This window comes from Numida meleagris, chromosome 23 (assembly GCF_002078875.1).
Source record: "Numida meleagris isolate 19003 breed g44 Domestic line chromosome 23, NumMel1.0, whole genome shotgun sequence".
Classification (NCBI taxonomy): domain Eukaryota; kingdom Metazoa; phylum Chordata; class Aves; order Galliformes; family Numididae; genus Numida; species Numida meleagris.
In genome coordinates, this window is record NC_034431.1 from 4574658 (window position 1) to 4594236 (window position 19579).

General features: G+C 47.2%; 2 protein-coding genes across 2 annotated transcripts; both read right to left on the bottom strand.

Moving 5' to 3' along the window:
* On the bottom strand, window positions 1976–5107 carry ATP5L (ATP synthase, H+ transporting, mitochondrial Fo complex subunit G). The gene is made up of 3 exons (XM_021375752.1): window positions 4948–5107; window positions 4568–4728; window positions 1976–2153 (listed from the first exon to the last, which is right to left on the bottom strand). The coding sequence occupies exons 1-3, from the start codon at window positions 5009–5011 to the stop codon at window positions 2055–2057; spliced, it is 324 nt and encodes a 107-aa protein (XP_021231427.1). The 5' UTR covers window positions 5012–5107; the 3' UTR covers window positions 1976–2054.
* On the bottom strand, window positions 5264–19488 carry UBE4A (ubiquitination factor E4A). The gene is made up of 19 exons (XM_021375751.1): window positions 19218–19488; window positions 18878–19054; window positions 17924–18036; window positions 17581–17733; window positions 17312–17471; window positions 16735–16937; window positions 16171–16362; window positions 14918–15251; window positions 14527–14653; window positions 13098–13405; window positions 12307–12439; window positions 11264–11451; window positions 10213–10313; window positions 9983–10096; window positions 8278–8452; window positions 7958–8138; window positions 7219–7366; window positions 6552–6709; window positions 5264–6249 (listed from the first exon to the last, which is right to left on the bottom strand). Exons 1-19 carry the CDS (start codon window positions 19336–19338, stop codon window positions 6111–6113), a joined length of 3225 nt encoding a protein of 1074 aa, XP_021231426.1. The 5' UTR covers window positions 19339–19488; the 3' UTR covers window positions 5264–6110.

Here is a 19579-nt window from a genome sequence, read left to right on the forward strand (position 1 = left end):
AAACACACTTATCTCCTCAGAGGCATTTGGGGAAAAGAGAAAGCAAGGCAGGAGCTCTGGACGCCAGGTTGGAAGCCCAACTCCTGCTGCACTTACCTGTTCAAGTCCAAAAGTTCTTTCAGCCTTGTTTTCCCCCATCTGTCTGTGGCTTGTGACTAGTACCTTGGTCACAGATGGTGAAAATTCCAGCCATGAAGTTTCTGGCAAACCTTGCATAAAAAGGGCTGAGAGTGTCTTAGACTCCAAGTGAAATAACTCCAGTGCTGCCTTCTCAGCTTGTGACCTGCGCTGTACAGCTGCTTCATAGAATGGCTTGGGTTGGAAGGGACCTCAAGGATCATCAAGCTCCAGCCCCCCTGCCGCAAGCAGGGCCGCCAACCTCCATATCTAATACTAGACCAGGCTGCCCAGGGCCCTATCCAACCTGGCCTTGAACACCTCTGCTGGCTGCCTCAAAGCTATCTCAAGCTCCATTCTCTCTCCTGCCTATGCATCCTTTGTTAGCAGTGAGAACTGTGGCCAGTTTGTGCCACCTGGTACCACTCTGGGCCAGGAGTCAAGCAAGGAGCCGCAGGAGGTCCTCCCTGTGAAGCTGTGCTCTCTTCGAACAGCAGTGAGCAGGCTGGTACAGTTATCTGTTCCATGGTGAATTCTGAACACCAGGCCATTGGCCTCTGGGGTGGGACACAGACAGCACATGTAGACTACAAGAGAAAATAGTGCTACCCATCAGCATCTTCCTCCAAGGCTCTTGTGCTCCATTTCCTCAAAGCACTCCCACAGCCCTTGGGTCAAGGACCCTTCTGTGCAACAAAAATGCATTGTCTGCTGTGATGCCAAGCAGACAGCAGTATCTGAAGCCCATAGTCCCACAGTCAACAGAAATGTAGGCACAGTACCACTCATTACATTACTGGAAAATAACCGAAGTGACGCACCTCTCTAATGCACTGCTTACTGTAGCAAGTAGCTGCTCCATGGCTGCTTCCATGCTGCCTATCCAAAGCATCCCAGAGACCACACAAGGCTGCTTCCTGCCATGAAGTGCTGGGGGAGTTGAGACTGCTGCAGACAGAAAAGCTAACTGTCTGCTACAAGTACAGTCTCCCCAGAGATGTGAGCGATGCAGGGCAGCCAGGCTGGAGGGCTGAGGGTCACCAAGGAGCTTAACACAAGGCCCAGGGGATCAAAGGACCACCTGAGAACAGTCCCAGGTAATGCAACAAGAAGCAATACTGACTGGAGACCATCTTCTAAGACAGTAAAGACGACTGAAAACAAAACAATTAAGCTTCATTCAAACAAGACTGCTGACTTCAAAGACCTCCTTTTACAAATTAGAGAGAGGAGGACTGTGTTGCAGCGCAGTTAGTCTTATCAAGTTGCTAGATCAAGATCTACAGAATTTGTTAAAAAAATAAGCAAGGTTGTGAACTTCTAGACAGCTCACACTTTTAGCCACGTGCGAGTTCAGATGACGTGTACTGTACCATTCTGCTTACCTTCCAAGCCTTCCAGCACAGGTTTCACCTAAAACCAGAACTGCATAGAATAATGCTATAGACAATATATACAATACCAAGGGATCCTCTGATACCTTAAAATACTGTGATTTCTTGTGTGCTCTCTCTGTCTAACGTTAAATACATTCAGAAACAAGTGAAAGCATTTAGTCAGTTTGAAATTGCCAGTCTCTAGACTTCTGCAGCACCGTAGCTCGTTGCATAGGAGTTATCCAAACATCTAGTACGGAAATCATGATTAAACAGCAGTACTGACCAAAGCCAGCTTTAATACTGCCTCACATTTTGAGGGAGGGGCAGAGGAAAATGAGTCATTTTACCAGCATGTGCTGATGTGCTAGGGGGACTGCCCTTCAGGCAGCTGTGTTAGAGAAGCCAATCTCCACTACTGGTGACATCGCCAGGTCAGAGACAGGCTCACATCGCAACCACCACAAAAAGACCACAACAGCTCTACATCAGCTCCTGGCTTTATTTGTGTTACAGGCTCGGGGCCGCACAAGCAAACGCTGGGTTACTGAGGTCGAGTCTTCAAACATTGTATCCAATCAGGCCACGTTTGCCTATGATCTCACCAATGTAAAACCACATCAGCACCTCTGTGGCCACCAAACCGTTCCTCAGCGCTTCCTGAAAGAAAAAAAGCCACAATTTAGAATATTTGCTCCTGCAACAGCTTCCTTTCTTGCTCTTGTAATCAAACTCCATGCATGACTAGCAAAGCAGTCATCTGATTGGCAAGACAACAGTTTAACCCAAAACCAGATGTGCAAGTTAGTGTTTATCATGTTCATCCACCCCTCAACAGGCCACACTGTTAAAATGGTTCTGAAACGTTACATACTGCATTAGCTGACATTTTATTTTAGAAGTGGTCTTCTTAAAGGGCTCTAAAACTATACCTGCAGGAAACAAATTTAATTTCAGGGCCAAGCAATGCACCAAACAGATGACATGGCTCTTCCAGGCTGTTGGGCAAATCCATTACCTCCTCTCTCCACTTGAGCAGATAATGACAGGAGCCCAGGGAATGACAGCACAGCTCTGGTACAGTTGTGGAAGAGTTGAAACAATGCTGAAACATTATTATACTTTCGACTCTTGACCCATAAATGCTTTGAGCTTCAAGTCAGCTGACAGCAGCTCAGTTGTTTTTCATGGTACAAGAAAAGTATGTCAAGCTAGAATGCCAGTGGTGAAATCCGGTCTTGAAAATACTGCTCTGTGTTCTGATTACCTGTGGCTCACAGACTGCAATTGTCAGAGTCTGAAGAGGCTGCAGAACTCTTCTACCCCTGAGCTTATCCAGAAAAAAACAGCAAGTTTTGGTGTATATAATTTTTTTTAAGTCTGGTACTGAACAAAACATACTTTCAGGGTACCTGCTGAAATGCCAGCCCATAGTGACTGGGTTCAGAACACCTACTTCAACACACACTGATTCCCATGGGGAATGCTTTCACAAAGAGCTGAGCTAGGACGTCTGCAAAGAACACACTCTGTGTTCCTTTCTTAACAAATACTGATCTCAGTTGCACTACGCACTTCCTCTGTAACAGTGACAGCCAGCACTGCTTCTTTGCGAGCTGTAAATTTTATTTATGCATATTAAACATATTTTTGAATTGCATTTGTGAGCATTAAAGACAACATGATAGCATTGGATGTGACTGCCAGGTGCGGTCCTCCACAGACAAAGCTGACAAAAGAAGTCCTCTGTTCAGATGAGGTTGCTCAGTGTGCTGAATTAAGCAAAGGCAGCAGCAGCAGGAGGAAGGAAGCCAGTCTGACCCAGCTTCCCTGCAGGTAGCAGGTAAAAGGCAGCAACAAAGCCTTAAAAACATAAGAGTGCTGAGGCAACAGGATGCCTCTTCTGAAGGACTTGAGAGAAACACAGGGAAAGGTCCATGCATAGATGGTTGAGAAAAAAGAATTCAAGGTTTGTAGCAGAGGTCTCTTTTTAACAGCAGAAGCCAACACAGTGAAAATAAGCTGACTGGGAATGGAGAATAAAATGGTCACAATGAATAACACAAGCCTTAATGTGCCTAAATGATTTCAAGCATTACCTAAAACCTCACCTAAAATGAGGGATTCTTCTGAGCAATGGCAAATTCACCTTAGCTGGCTGTCTTGTTCCCTATCCAGCTGATCAGATTTTCATGTTCATTAAAGTTCTGGCTTGGGGAGCGTGTGACCAATAAAGACATGGCCAAACTGCAGTAGTAGATGAGCTAACATCAGGCTGCAAGGCACAAAATGCAGTCTCAGCTCCCTCATGGACATGCAGGCAATGAGATGGAAGCTCACTGTGCTGGGAGACAGCACCAGAGAGCTGCTTATCTCTTGACTTGCAGCACACAAGGATTAACAAGACAAGCAGAACAGAGGATGTCCAGCTTGAGCAGGAACTCAAGCGCAGTACAAGACACATATGTTAAATTTCCTGTCTCCACAAGTTATTTCACCATAAAATACCATTTTTTTAAGACACGTCCAATGGCATTCACTGTCTTCACCTGTAACTGAGCCTCATCAGAATTATTCAGAACAGATCCTAAACCTCATCACAACAAAGGAGAAAACAGAAAACAAGGTGAACACCTGGCTGTTTGCTGTACCAGCTCTATCACATTGTTACTAACAGACACCAAGGTCACGTTCAGAAATGCCCATTGCAGAAGGACTGCTGCAAATGCAAACCACGAAGACCAACCCCTGGCTTTATGAACACTCCTAACAGAAACACACCAGGGTAGAAGCATCACAAGCTACAGATGTTTGACTGAACAGGTACTGAGCCTGAAACTGCTCCAAGTCCAGATTTGAGGGTTTTTGTTGTTGTTATTGTTTTGCAAACAAGGGTCTAGCAAGCAGCCTTGCCTAAGCAGCCAATAACACGTAGAAGCAACGCTCTGGATGCAATAAGGCAGGCTGCCATTTATGCTGCTATGTGCAGCCCTACCTGAGAACTGTTAACCAGAACACCCGAAGGGACGAGCACACCGCCTATTTACACCTGCTCCCATTTAACCTGCCGTTACCTTGACCGTGAGCTGCGCCACGCGACCGGACTGAAAGCTCCTGACCATGGCTTTCATGCTGTCGATGGCCTTGGGGATCTCACCGGGAGTTGGAGGTGCAAGCTCGACCTTGGCGTAGTACCAGAACGTGGCCAGACGAGGCTTCGAGTAAGCCACAGCAGCTAGAAGGGATCAATGGAAGAGCAGCAGGGTGAGCCCCGGCGGCGGACAGCCGGCTCCACGCACACGCTTCCCGCAGCGAAGGGAAGGCTCCAGGCCCCCGCGTCCCTCCCGGCCCCGGCGCCCTTCCCGACCAGCCGCAGCGCACGGAGCCGGCGGAGCCGCAGCCCGGTCCTCCCTCCCCGTCCCACGGGGGCACGTTGCCGCTGCCCGGCGCTCACCGCTGAGGAGCTGAGGCCCGCGGGTGCTGAGGCGCTGCACCAGCCTCTGCGCGGCCTGCGCCATGCTTGAAAGTCACCCCGCCGCCGCAGGACCCCGCCGCCGCACCTGCCCGCAGCGCCTGCCCGCAGCGCCTGCTTCTCGTGCGCCCGGCAGGCGTCTGCCGCGGGCAGCCCGCCCAGCGGCACAAAGGACCCCGCACCACGTGCGCGGGGCGGGGCGCCCTTGAAGCCCCGGGTTCGAGACCCGCGCGGTGCCGGTGCCACCGCCCCCTCCCCCTGCCCCCAAACGCGGAGATGAACGAGGCGAGGGACGGCGTGAAGGCAGAGAGGATTTATAGCGTTCTTCGGGAGAACGTACACAGCCTGCACAGGGAGGTAACGCGGATCCGGAAGAGCTCTGAGACAACAGGTGCTCTCATTCACCGACCGCAAGGAACTGCTAATTACAAGCTCCTCCGAAAGAACAGGCAGCCTTGTCATCCTCCAGGCTAAAGCAGAGGCTTTTCTGCAACTAGAACCTCCCTACAGGAGCTCTATCAGCTGCTACACCTTCACAGCCAACTGTACAAGTATCTAAATATTGCATCTTGTCACCCCTTATTCCCATACATCATCTGAAAAAGAAACCCCAGTACACAATCCGCATGTACACATTTGCAGAACTGTCCCCTTTCAGTCCGTGCCTCTGTCTAAACTTCAGAGCTGCTGCAGATGCGAAGGCATCGCTTTCACAGTAAACAAGATTACATCATTTTAACGACTTGGGAGTCAACAGCAACAGAACAGAGGCTGGGGTAGCAAAGGACATTTTTGGTGTCACTGGAAAAGTAACATGGCAGTTGTTAGCCAACACAAAGAACAATTAGTATAGGGACAGGGCACTAGGACAATCAGAAGAGGCTGAAACTTCCCAAGATGCAGAGGCGAGGAAGCTATAGTGCAGTGGAAATTCTCGGTATTAAACAGTAATTCTTGAAAGGAAAGACAGAGTAAGAGATAAAAGAAGGTACTAGGAGAGATTCCAGATGCGGTGCAATACACTGGATGTATTCTTCATTCACATGGCAAGTTTCATGGATGCTCGGGAGAAACTGCCATCACCACTGCAAGACATTTATCTTGCCAATGAATGATTACACGTCTGGGTATGGAGATTTTTGCTCTCAGTTCAGTGTGTCCTCCAGCTCCTCCTTCTGCTTTTTCCTCTCTGCAAGCCACTGCTGAATCTTTTCTTTAAGCTCCCTGTTTGGTCTAATCTGGTCCATAGTGAGTGGGCTCCGATTAAAAGGATCCGTCTGGTCACTGAAAGAGAACATTGAGGAGATTACCTTGACAGCCCATTTGCTAGGAAGAAAAAAAAAGGACTGGTCAGGAAGACTGGCACAATCTTCCTGCTGTTAAGTGAAGTGGACTTACTCAGCCGACAGAGCCCACGTGTCACTGGATATCGTTAGATAAGTGAAATATATCACCTTAAAAGTGTATATCCCACCCCATCCCAAGCTTCCAACTTGGAAAAGCACAAGTCCTTGCCCCACGAAAAGCAATCGGTGACAAAGGAAGCTTAACCTCAACAAGGATGCACTTAAGCCTGTGTTTCATACCTGAGGAGGTGCCGGGCTATGGTTGACCGATCCACGGTGACACGGGACGATGGCAGTATTACTGGGTCAGACATCAGAGTGCTCATGATAGGATCCAGGAACTCATCGCAAGCGTCTGCATACGTCTCCTCTTCCTGCTGCTGACGGTCTGCAAGAGACTGGCAGGCACACACAGCTTTGAAAACCCCAGAGTTCCCAGTGCTGTTGCAATTCTTTCAAAAACAGGTTTGCTTTTAACAACACCACGTCTGAAAAAAAACACTTCACTGGAACACAGAAATATCACAGCTGGTCAGGGCGGTGGCTGTTTAACAGAGTCACCGTTCAAATTACAAAAACGTAGGTCAGGTTTGAGAGCCTGAGTTAACACACAAACACATCTGCTACTAGGAGCTGACAAACTTCAATAGCCAAGCCTCACTGTAAGCTGTCATGCGTTTCTTTTCTCATGCTTTATGCTCATACATCTGTAGACACATTCAAGAACTGCATGCTAAAACTTTTACAGGTCTGTGCTATAAAGGAGCTTCTCAGCTGTTCAAACGTGCACTTCAGAGAAAGCACCATTTCCCAGAACTGCTGCTTCATAGCAAAGGTGCATTGATAAAGAGATGGAAAAGGATGCCAGTTTTGTTTCTTTTTGGCTTTTGTTCTATCTACTTCTCACCTTGATCCTCTCAGCCAGGTTACTGAACGCCACTATCATGTTGCCAGGCTTATTGATTTTCTTCAGAACCCTTACTGTCTGGGCAAAGAGTGTTGGTGAATAGGAACGGCCGTCCTTCGGTACTGTGGCACAGAAGTTTTCTTCATCCCTGGACCATAATTTGAAAGAGAACAAGAGTTTAAGAATACACACTGCAAAACACAGTGCCCTCAACAGTTGTGTTACCAGAGCAAAGAACTCGAGTTACATGGTATCGAGAGAAAAGCTTGACCCTAATCAAGTGTTTTTCCTAGGTCCTCTCCAAAGAGACCCACCAGATGAATTTAACTGTGATTATGCTCAACTTCCACTTCTACTAGCTGCCTTGCAGTTGTCTTCCCTGTGTAATTTAAGAACAGTTACAGAAGAGCACACCACGCTTCTGAAAGGCCCATTAAGGACTTCTGCTAACAGAGTTCCTATGAAAACACTCCCACCTTGTGGCAAAGGAGGCCACAGGACTCTGCTACCCCAGATGTTCACCTGGCTCCAGCTGCAGTTCCCATCCCAGTGCAGGTATTGGTGTGTGCATATCACAGCTAGTCCCACTTTAGGCCAAATTAGATTTCCAGTTCCTTCCAAACATGGTCAGTGTCCAACAGATGACAAAAAACCTGTTGACACTCAGAAGCACCCAGAGGCCATTCTTCTCCACAAGCACTTCCTGACACCCCACCTCCAGCGCTCCCTTGTCACATACCCAAGGTTCAGGTAGATCGTACAGATGTCAGAAACTAGCTGCTGCGGTTTGAAGTCAAACTCGCTGAAATCCTTGACTTTCAAAGCTCCCATTTTAGGGCCAACCAGGTGTTGCAGAAAATAGTTTAGCATGGAGATGATGCGTTCAGCAAGAAATGGATGCACAAACAGGGACTTGATTTCTGGAACAGAAACCAATAGTTCCCTGAGCTTCACAGTAATCCAGTCCCTCTCTGACAATCCTTAAACTGAATTAGACCCGCCCGATTCCCAGGCAACGCTGTTGTCTAGGTCCCAGAGAGCAGGATTCGCTCTTCCTACCTGATGTCAGGAAGGCCAGAGTACCGATGGTTTCATTGGACATGATGTTGTGGAAGCGAGCCAGCTGACCGAACATCTGCAGGCTGGACTCCTTCTCCCGACGAGCCTCCTGGGACAGGCTGTCCCACTCACCACGGTCCTTCTCTATCTGCTGAATTTTAATCTTACTCAGGTACTGTAAAGACACAGCAGGGAAACATATGGGAGCAGCTGTGTGAGTAAACCAGACCGAGTAAGATGCTTTCCTTTCAGCCAATCACTTCAGGGCGCAGAAGAGGCACATGTGCTTGTTAGAGAAGCGTGGAATACGTCTCCTACAGCAGCCTCAGGAGAACAGGCAAGTAAATAGGCAACAAAAGCTAACCCAGAGCGCTCCCTCATCACTGCCTGAGAGCACTAGCAGGGAGGTGCTAAAAAACAGAATGTCTGTAGTGAGTATGGATTACATTAGGATTGCTCCTCATAGAACCTTGGTTCTGTAACCTTCTGCCAGCACAGCTGTAGGCAGCAAGGAAACTCAGCGAACCAAGAAAACTGTCAGAGCTGTTCAGCACAGCTTTCGATTGCTAAGCAGAGAGAGCATCCACGTTCCAGATTCATCTCCTCTGGTGTGATCAGTGTAATCTTGCCAACTCTTCCTACAGCAAATTCCACTTTAACGCATGTAGGTAACATTAACAGGAAGCATCAAGTCTCACTGCTGATCTGCCTGATCTCACGTGAGACAGAGGCAGCCAAACCAAAGCATATTTTTCAAGAGCCGAATGCCATGAGTTAATTTGGTTTCAAAAGCTGTAACAAGCTAGAAATGAGAGCTCACTGGTGTTACAGTGCCTTTGTGTTCTCACTACCCTAAGAAACTTAATGGTAAGACCTCAGATATTACCTGCTCCACTCTGACAGGGGCCAGTTATAGAAGGAAAAGGTAGAGCATTTGAAAGGGCTCATAACTGCATAACTTTAACAAAACACACAATTGCTCATACTGACAAATTGTATGAAGTCTGTAAATGTTCAAAACCAGATGTGCAATATCCATGTGACCTGTCCGATCTGCCAGCCTCCATTCTGCCACAGCTAAAAGCTCCACAAAAGCCCTTTCTGGCAGCACCAAGAAGCTCTGGAAGGCATGGTGAGACAATCGTCACACAGCAGGGACACAAATTCAGTTGAAGCTTGCCTTGTAAACCTAACAGAAAATTGCCTAGAGACAAAAGGTCCTTATTAGCCTACACCACCTGAGGAAAGGCCAAGGGGATTTGATAATCAAAAACTGCAGAACTCATTTAAAGCCTGGCTGCATCCAGATTAACAACAGGCAGATTTCCTTCTGACCCTGCAAGTGCTTCGTTCTCAATCTGGGAAGAAAAAAAGAAAGCTCTTCTGTTTCTTTTTGTTCTGACCTGTCTCCCAAGATGAAGGGGAAAGGAATCAAGTGCCCTGTGTGTACTGTCCCAGACTCCACCACACTTCTGCCATAATCCCTTCTTCCATGGTATTTGCTATACCAGACTTGATGCTTTTAAGATCATGAGCCTGAATCAGCTGAGTTTCCTAGCAAGCATCTACTGCAAGGATTCATCCAAAGAGTGAGGCTGTATTAATATTGTTCTAGAGAGAAAAGGTCAATGCCGTCATCAGCCATCCAAAAGGGAGTAAGAACCATTTCCTACACGATGCCTGCAGCACACATATAAAACCCTACCTGTATGGCTTCATCCAACAGGAAAATTGCATCGTTCATGAGCAAATTAAGGAAGCGCAGGAAAAGAGGAGGATTCATTGCCTCTAGGTTCTCTGAGGCATAATCAGCCAAAGCCTGCAGGTAACAAGAAAATGGTTACTGCTCTGGCACAGTCCAAAATGCAAGACACAAATCCTCACGCTCCGTAAAGAGCTAGACATGCATGCTTCCATTTACACCACTTGTCTTACCTTTATGCTCTGTCGGTATGAATCCGTGCCCCACATGTATCTCAGGATGGGATACATTGGACGGCGGTAGTTGAATTTCTGCTCAAACTGATGTGGGTCACCTAGACATAAGCAGAAGCGAGAGCACCATGTTTTGGCTGTGGGCACAGGCAGGGATTTTTAATTCCTTTTCAATGTTTGCTCAGCGCTCTGTGGGAGCAGGCTGCATTTTCTTCAGAAAGCTGAAGCACTGACTGCCCAGTTGGGGTACTGAATGCAACAGCAGCCAGCAAGCAGTCAAAGCACAGCTTCACCATCACTTCCTCAACAAAAGGCTCCAGCAGTTTCTACTGACTGTTACCACCAGGCCTGAGCTAAGCATCCACAGGGCACAATGGGTAAGTCCTGTGGAACAAGAGCCAGGGGGAGGCACGAGTGGCTGCTGGCATCACAGCTTTTTAAGATCACCACAACAGCTCCCAAGATACTTTTACAATAGGAGGGTGCAGTCAATGGACAGTCGGCGTGCCTTACAGCATCCCAAGCAGGAACAGACACACGAGAAGGGCAGCACCTCTTGCTCTTGAGTAATTCTCTGATTTCAAAGAGCAGGAAGTGCCAGTCGTATGTAGGGCTGCAGGAAAACACCAGAGTCCAACAAAACCCCCTGGGAAGGAAAACGACCGCCTCAGCTACGTATATGCATTTCCTCTAACAGCATGTGTTTCCTATTGCTCTCAGGGGATTATAAGAAACAGCTCCTGGAGAAGTCAGAGACCTGTCACCGACTTCAAAACAACACAACCAATTCCGGAGTAGAAGGGAATGGCTAATGACAAGCACTGCTGCACCGACAAACGCTTGCCCTCTGACAGTTACACTTTCACGGCCATGTGGTTTTGTCCAAGTCAGAATTTTGGAAAGACTGCTGCTTTGCTGGAATACAACTGAGCAGTTTAACAGAGCACAAAGAGATTCCCTTCTTTTTTTTTTTTTTTTCCCCACTGAAGTACTTCAAAACCTGAACACAAATTTTACAGAAGGAAGACACCTCTTCACCTTCCACGCTTACCAGTAAACTCAATATCCACAAAGACTTTGATAAGTGCCTCTGCGAGATGGGCAGCGTGTTGGTAAGAGCAGAAGACTCTTTTACGATGAAACACGCTGGAGACGAGTGGATTCTGGGCCTGATCTAAATGAGGCATCACAGCTTCCAGCACTTCTGCCAGCTTGGCTCGCAGGTGAGGATTTTTCATTCTGCAAGTGAAAAAACAGTACTGCAGTAGAATTCGAAGGGAGACGCAAAAAAGATCAACTCCAGTATGTTCCTGTAACAACTAGCAAAATGTCTCTAACAAAGCGGTTTCTCATGTCGTACAGGAGCACAAAGCAAAGCCTCCATGTTAAAAGACGCACAGGTTCTGGTGGGAACACCTTATTTTCTGCATCTCCACCAACTCCCACTCCAAATCCTTCCAAAATTAGCTTAAATACAATGCTTAATCCACACCCAGATGATCACAGCTAGCACCTGAATTCTACTCAGCACCATACTTGTTTGCTTCCGTGTATACAGCACCATGGGAAGCAGCAGGATAAGTAATCTTACAAGCACATTTTGATGAGGTAGCCATTTCCACCTGATGCATACTCTTACTTGCTCCTGCAGCCATATGCCCTCTATGCAGATGAGAGTGCCAGGGTAACCAGCAAGCACAGAAGTTAACTTCTTCAAGTAGTAAGAAATAATGGAAGGGTTGGAAAAACTCTCTCAACAACATCTAGAGATGAGCAGCAGTTACTGCAACAGCAACAGCCAAACTCTGCTTGCTCAGTGTTCACTGGCACCTAGTTGCTACGAGACTAAGCTCCTGCATAGTATGACTAAACAAGTATTTAGACACTGAATATTGTTTGCCTCTTGTGAACCACAAGTTCTTCAGGCAGCTTCCAGTACCTTCTGTGAGCAGAATTTAATCTCTCCAATGAGATCAAGCAATCTACAGATGTATAAACTGTGCCTCAACACACCTCTGGCAATTTCCCCTTTTTTGTTTCTATCCAGGTGCTTTGCAATAAGGATAAAGGGTTGGCATCTGGGGCTGTACGCACCTTTCCACATCACCCATGAAAACAGTAACAAAGTGAAGGATGTGCTCCAGAGAATCAGCAGAAGTCTCCAAGATGTCATCAGCAAAACGCCGCAGGAAAATGAAGAAGTCACCCAGATTGTCTGCAAAGAATTCTGTGAGGGGAGATTGCATATTAGTTCATCGGGCAGCTCACGTAGTTTCTTTTCTGGCCTTCGGGGTACTTAGCTTACCTCTCTAATTCTGATTAAAGTTTTGGGACTAAGGAGTTTTATTAGAACCCCAAAATCGTGAAGAATACACAGCATGAAGAAATCCGTAATGCACTGGATTCACCTTACTTATCTCAGAAGTCACTTCACAGGGGTGGCACCCAGCAGCAATCCATTGATAGTATGCAGTGCTACACAGCAGAAGCTCGAGGGAAGACAACCTCTACGCAACAGAATTTTGTGCACAGAGAGAACCAATGCAGGATTTGGTCAAACTTAGCAACCTCTCCCCTGGAAAGCAAAGCACTTCCTTGCACAGCTCTTCCAGTATTCATCTAGACAGCACCAGGACTAGCTTGCTGGATTAACTGAGTGATCTCTGTCTGTTTTGGAGGTTATGATCTCAGCATTGACATTTTTGAAGTTGCAGCTGACTCACACTACACTTTCTCACATGTTCTATAACTCGCCCTTCACATAGCTAAAAATTAAGGGGAAACCTGGTGCTTTGAACACGTTAAGGAATAGAGTGCTTCTCAAGCTACTTTAGATTCAGACCCTTATGTGCAGCAGCACAAACCAGCAGGAGAAGTGGCTTCACCTGGTACATAGGCCAACACACTGTTTTCCACTCCTGGCAATGGAAACGTCAGCTCTAGAGGCTCAGTCCCTTGGTTTCCTATAGCCAGCTGTACCAGGAGAACTGCCATGGACACCTGCAGATTCAGGCAGTTCTGCAGCATCTGTGGCTCTGTCATTGCTGTCTTCATGGACAGATAGATGGTCATCAGGCGTTCAAACTGCTCCCTGAGGCCGTCGGCAGCGGGGCTAGAACTCTGCTGAGCTTCTCGCCACGCCACCTGCAGGCGGTGAAGGCTTTGGTTTATCTTTACCATCTGGTCATGCAACCTACCCGGGGAAAACAAGGCAAGAGATCAGACAAGATGCAAGTAAGTTTAGTACAGACTGCCTAAGCAATACAGAAGTCACCGTGCTTGTTAGTTAGAAGTTAGCCTGCTTGTTAGAGACATTCTAATGCAGCAGGCAAGTACCTTTTCTGTTTAAGCTATTTCTCTGCAAATAATCTGTTTCAGGGGTCAGTAACAAGAAGCGCTTAAAGAAAGGCAAGCCAGGGCTTGAGAGGGCAAGAAATCCTCCTGAAATACCAGAGAGGTCTGCTAAGCAGCCTGGTAAAGCAGCAGCTCCTATGGAGCACTCTGCAGTGGTGCAGACAACGAGCCCACGCAGCTGCAAACCTTGTTAGGTTACCAAGGTCAGGGTGTGGGTAAGCCTGGGAGGCGACATTTTCAGTTTCCCAGCAACAAGCCACTTGCATAACTTTTTCATCTACTTCTATATTTAGATAACAAACCAGAAGGGGACGATGCTTGGATCAGTGGTGACCTCATAGTATCCAGGCAACAATTTAGTGAAGAAAGCTATAAAAATAGTGCATTCTCTGGTGTCCAGAAAATTGTTTCCTGGAAACGGCCAGTTACCTTGCACTGCTGCTTCAAATAAAATCAATTTAGTGGAGCAGTTCAAACACCTCACACCAGGCATGCACTCTGCTACTGAGATGCTCTCTAGCAGATAAGTGAAAGGACAGAGGCCTGCTCTCCTAGAGAAGGTATCAGAACTGAGCGAGCCGTGCCAAGCCAGCACCTGGCTGTTAAGATACTTGAAGTCATGTGGATTCCGTAAGGCTGCTAGCTCTGACTGAACACGAGTGAGCAAAATTCTTTACTAAATTCGTCAGCCTGACACTCAAGTTGTCAGTCAAAATGCATTTGGCAACTCAACTGGTATACTCTGAATACCTACTAAAAATGTATGTAACCATATGCAGATGCATAACAGCACTGGGAATAATCTTTTACCTAAAGCTTGAGCATTCACATTATTTCTGAGTACTAATTATTTAAGCCTACAGACATAAATCCTCTCTCAAAGCACGTGCCTCAGTAGCACCTCTAACACCTTCTCAGAGGCCAGCTCCATAAGAACACAAACAGCTCTGGAATGATTACCTGTGAAATCCTAAGTGAAGGGTATACTGTGTAAGAACCAGGTTTTCTGTCACCAGATTGTAGCTGTTTGCAAACTCTGGCTCTTGTTCAGTCACAGCAGGTATCAAACACGTTTCTTTTTCCAAACCTAGAATTAAAAGCACCTTTGCATTAAGTCCTACCCGGAAGCTTTGTTAAGGAAAGAAGGCTCAAGAGGACTCCTCCTGATAATACCAAATGACTGCAGGTGACACTGGGCAGTGTTTTATTTGCATTCATCTTTTCCTTTTTTTCCTCTAAAGTTTCTTACTTAACTCTCCCTTTACTGGTGTACAGCAAGAGGGCACTGGAGAGGTTAAGAACTGAGAAGATCCCTTTTTACTTCACTTGCTCCCACAGGTTTTGGGCATACCTTTCATATGTACATTCTTACTCCTCCGCTCCTCTTCATTCAGCTCCTTCAGGGCACAGTAAGTGGGGTTAAAGGTTAGCAGCCTAGGAGATTTTGGTTTGCAGAAGGGCTGACACAGCTTCAGGAGGGCAGCTCCCAAATTCAGGAAGAAGGCATCTGAGGCATACATCTGGAAGAAGATCTCTGGCATCTGATTAGCCCAAATTTTGGTACGGCCTGAGTTAGCGTGGAGACAGTTTCCCAGCCAGGAGAGGATCCTGTGCTTCGTCTCTGGAGACAACTGCAATAAGTTCTTGAGCATCTGGTAGATCTTCTCGTGGAACTGGGCCATAAACTGTTACAAGGAACAGAAAACAGTTGAAGGAGTCATGATTAGAAGGCTTCTTTTAACTATCTTATCAATGCTTTCAGAGTTGTCCCAGGTCCAGACTACATCCCACCCTCAAAAGGAAGGATTTTCAAAGTAAATAATCATTGTGACACTGCATGAATCACCACTCAGACACAGATAATGAATAGATCAAATCCTGAGGCCAGGATAATTAACAACACACTGAAATGCAAGTTGTTTCTGTGGGAAATACGAGCAAAATTCTTCACACATTTTTGGCAGAAACAACGACCTTGAAAGAATGCATGGCTGGAAATCTCATTCTCTGTGAAAAACACCTGCACCTGAGCATGCTCCCCTGTTGAGTGAAGGCTGTGTTTGTGTTTTATTTTGTGATGCTTCTCTCTTCTGAAATAATTTAAGATCCCACGAGCACTGCTGATCTCAGGAGGGAAGCTATTTAATTTCATAGAATGACGAGCAACGCTCTTTCCCTATCTGCTCGTGAGCCAGTGTTTTAATTATAGTACTGACAAAACTACTTCACAGTAATTACAACAAAGGCAGATTATCTCCATACACCATCTTAAGTTATGGTGCTGGGATCTGCCCTGCAAGTACCCTATCATTATCCCAAAGCTCAGAAAGCTACTTTGTAAGCAATGACTTCTTAAGCAGCAGAAACATGAGGACAATATGAAGGCTTTGGATACAACCTGAGTAAGCAGTTACACCCATCCACGTCTTACAGATGGAGAATCTACACTCTAAAGTGGTTCCATGACTTGCTTAGCCACAAGCCAGGCTATTGAAGAGACAGCAAAGGAACACAACCCCAATATTAAGTCTTCTCACTTGAACCCAGAAGCACAGAGACCAATAAAACCCATTGGGAAGCAGCATTGTTACGCTTCAGTCTCACCTGATGGATGTTGGATTCCTGCACCTTGATCTCTTGTGGACTGGATCGAGATGGATTCAAGAAATACCCGTGATTCTCTACTACACCAGGAGTCTTTAGCAAGCAGGAGATATTTAAAATGGAACCTAACAAAGTCTTCTGGTACATCTGTCCATTGCTAGGATCCTTGGGCTGAATATACCCTGCAAAAACCTAAGGAAAACAGTTGAACATGCAGAAGCCTAACTGAAATGAAGTCATCAGAATTGCATTGTAAAGATGAATTTCTAAAAATGAGAAGAGCACAAGAAGTAATCAGTGTCACAGAAAAAAATTAGAAAAAACAAATACCAGTTACTGAACAGAAAATGACAGGTACATTAGAAGTACCTGTTTCTAGGACTGCTGTGTGCTTTCCCGTTGCCAGGTGCAAACTATTTTTTCACTTCTTCTACCTCTTATCTTTTTGAGTGACGCTACAGAAGCGTTCACTGGACAACACTAAGATGATACTATTCCAACCAGTTGGGTTTCCCCATAACAGACAAAAAAGTTAACAGCTCTGGATAACTGAAGAGCACATACCTTTGCTATGTCTTTCTGCTTTGTGAAATAGAGGATCATATCCAGATACGTGTATAGCAGGATCTGGCAAAGGTCCAAGTCCTTGATCCTGCTCAATAAAATATCAAACACCGGAACCATGACTTCCCCAAACGTCCGCACTTCCTCATCCATCGTTAAGGCTTCTATGACCTCCTCGAGAAACTCGGTCATGTCTTCAAAATCTAGCCAGGGACACAAGACCATTACTGACAATGCTCCGTGCAGCCAAACCTTAGAGTATGCACACAACTAAACACAGCCCTCCATCTTCCTTTGAATGACAAAGGGAGCCAAAGCTTCATCCGAGCCACAGTGTTCGTCCTGCTGGCTTTACCAGTGTTAAAACTTTATTTGCTACACTTAGATACAAGAATTCACAATGCCTCTTAGAGCCACTTCCTCAGTGGAGGAAGATCTCATGTCATTCTGACTGCAGAATTTAAACCTTCAGACGGTCGAATACGCTTGCAGAAAAACACAGCTAGAACAAAACAGAAAGCCTCACAACTCTAATAGTAACCTCACTAAGGCATAAATTAAGTTCAGTCAAACTTACGTGCTCCTCTCAATGCTTCCAGCATCAGGTCCACCAGCTGCTCATGCACATTTTGGTTGACATAAATCTCTGGGGTAAGAAGAACAGTGTGAGCATTTGACACAGTCAGATTTCGGCAGCGCACAGCAAAGGGCAGCAAGTTCTCTGGAACCTTGGTTATCTGCACAGAAAGAACAAAATAGATCTGAGGCTGCATATCCACCTCTTGCTATGAAAACATCAGCTTTTAGGGAACAAAGTTACCTCCTTTCTCAGAAACTTCTACGTACCTCTTCTCTTGCCCTCTGGAAACAGGCATAGAGGTAGCGTAGAATTTGTTTCTCCCCCGCATCTCGATCTGCAGAGAGATTCTGTGTGCCAGCAGAGGTCATGTAAATCAGGTTGTTTCCAGGCTCCTGCAGCAGCAGGCGGGTAAACAGCGCCTAGACACAAATAAAAACAGCTTGAAAGTGAAACAGCTCCAGGAAAGAGAAAAATCGCTTCAGGAAAAAAAAAAAAAAAAAAGAAATCCACAAATCCACTATCTTTTAAAAACATGCTATGCACTTGCAAAGTTCTCCTCGCCTGTCAGTTTTCATTCCGTGTGAGATACGAGGCATGCAGTTGTTATACCTGCTCTATGTTTTCCATGTCAAGCCAGTCTTGGTCATCCAGATCTGCAGCCATTTCTTCCAAATACACACAACGAGCTGGAATCCCATTTCCGCTCTTCATGCTGGGATCACCTGATGAGAGCACAAATCATCTGTAGTCCTGATTGATAGAACATAGCTGCAGGCAGTGAAACCTGCAAGCCTGTGGCAGAGGCAACTGTCTGCTACCAGCTGCTGCAGGGGAGCACTGCCCACTTCCCAGCATCCCTGTCCAATTTCACAGAGATCTGACAAGCTCCTGCTTAAAAACACATTCCATTAGGGAGCCCAGAAAGTCATTTTTCTGCAAGCACACCACCCACATCATTAGAAGTTGCACTCTTACAGGGATATCACTTGTAGGAAACAGTTTTGGGGTACTACGTGTTTCCTCACAAGACCCCAAGCTCTCGGTGAGTTTCCCTGTTCACATCCTCACTGCCCCACTTAGCAGGAGCAGCACGAGCTCCTCAGCACACTGGGGCCAGAGGTGCCACATTGGTGCCACCTCAGACGCATGCCAAGTGACACTTCCATTCGCTGCACACAGAGGATAATGCTCAGAGGCGTTAACTCCTAGGTTGTTTTTTCAAGGACAGAGGCAGAAACGGTCTTTCACAGCAGTTGCGTAAGGTTGTTTTCTCTGACCCTTACAGGTGAAAAGCAAACACAAAAACTCTGTTCAAGGTTCTAGGAACACAAGATATGAAGCAGCTGCGTGGTTCGAGGACACAGACCTTTTCCACCTTGTTTTCCTCCCAGGCTGTTTTACACCAGTGAAGGCACCAGAGCAGAGCTTGCCCTCTGAGGAGGGGCCACGCCTCCTGCTGTTCACCCAGATGACAGAACACCAGCATCCCATCCCCTTGAGGCCCTACACAAACCTACACAAGGCAAACCACATCAACAACCGTGGGACAGCGCGGGCACTCACTGTTGTCAAGAGTGATAAGAAAGATCCTTTGGATCATGTGATTGATGTTGAGCTGCTCGCACAGCTCCCTCTGGGAGCGGAAGGAGCGGCTGATCTCGGCCACAGAGTAATCGCAGTCATCGAGGCTCTCAGACACGCTGTTGTCGGAGTCATCCTGGCTGGCCGAAGTTTCCTCTCCTGCAAAACAAAGCTTCTGAGCTTCTTCTTGAGCACTCGCAACAGGGGAAAGGCTTCGCAGAAACACACGGCGCCAGCGAGCAGCCCGCTGCCCGCTTCCCCGCCTCAGCCCGGCAGCAGCATGGCTCTCACCAGGCCCCTCGCCCCGCGGCCCGGCCCTGACCTGCCAGCTGCCGCAGCTGCTGCTTCTGGCCGGCGGCGAACTGCTTGGCGTCGGCAAGGGAGCTGAAGAGCGCGGCGAAGGGGTTGCCGGAGATGCTGTTGTTGTTCTCCTGATCGGTCATCTCCACTCAGCGCCGCGCCATGCGGGCCGGGCCGGCCCAGCCTGCGGTGACGGCAACAAACCGAACGGAACCGCACCGGGCAGGCCCGGGACCGCCGCGCTCACCTCCTGCTCAGCCAGACAGCGGGCGTCACTGCAGCGCAGTATAATGACGTCATCACCGAGCGCCGGAAGTCGAGACGGAGTGTTTAGAGAGGGGCGCGGTGCTGTAGCGCCCCCTGGCGTATAGGAGGGCACCGGCA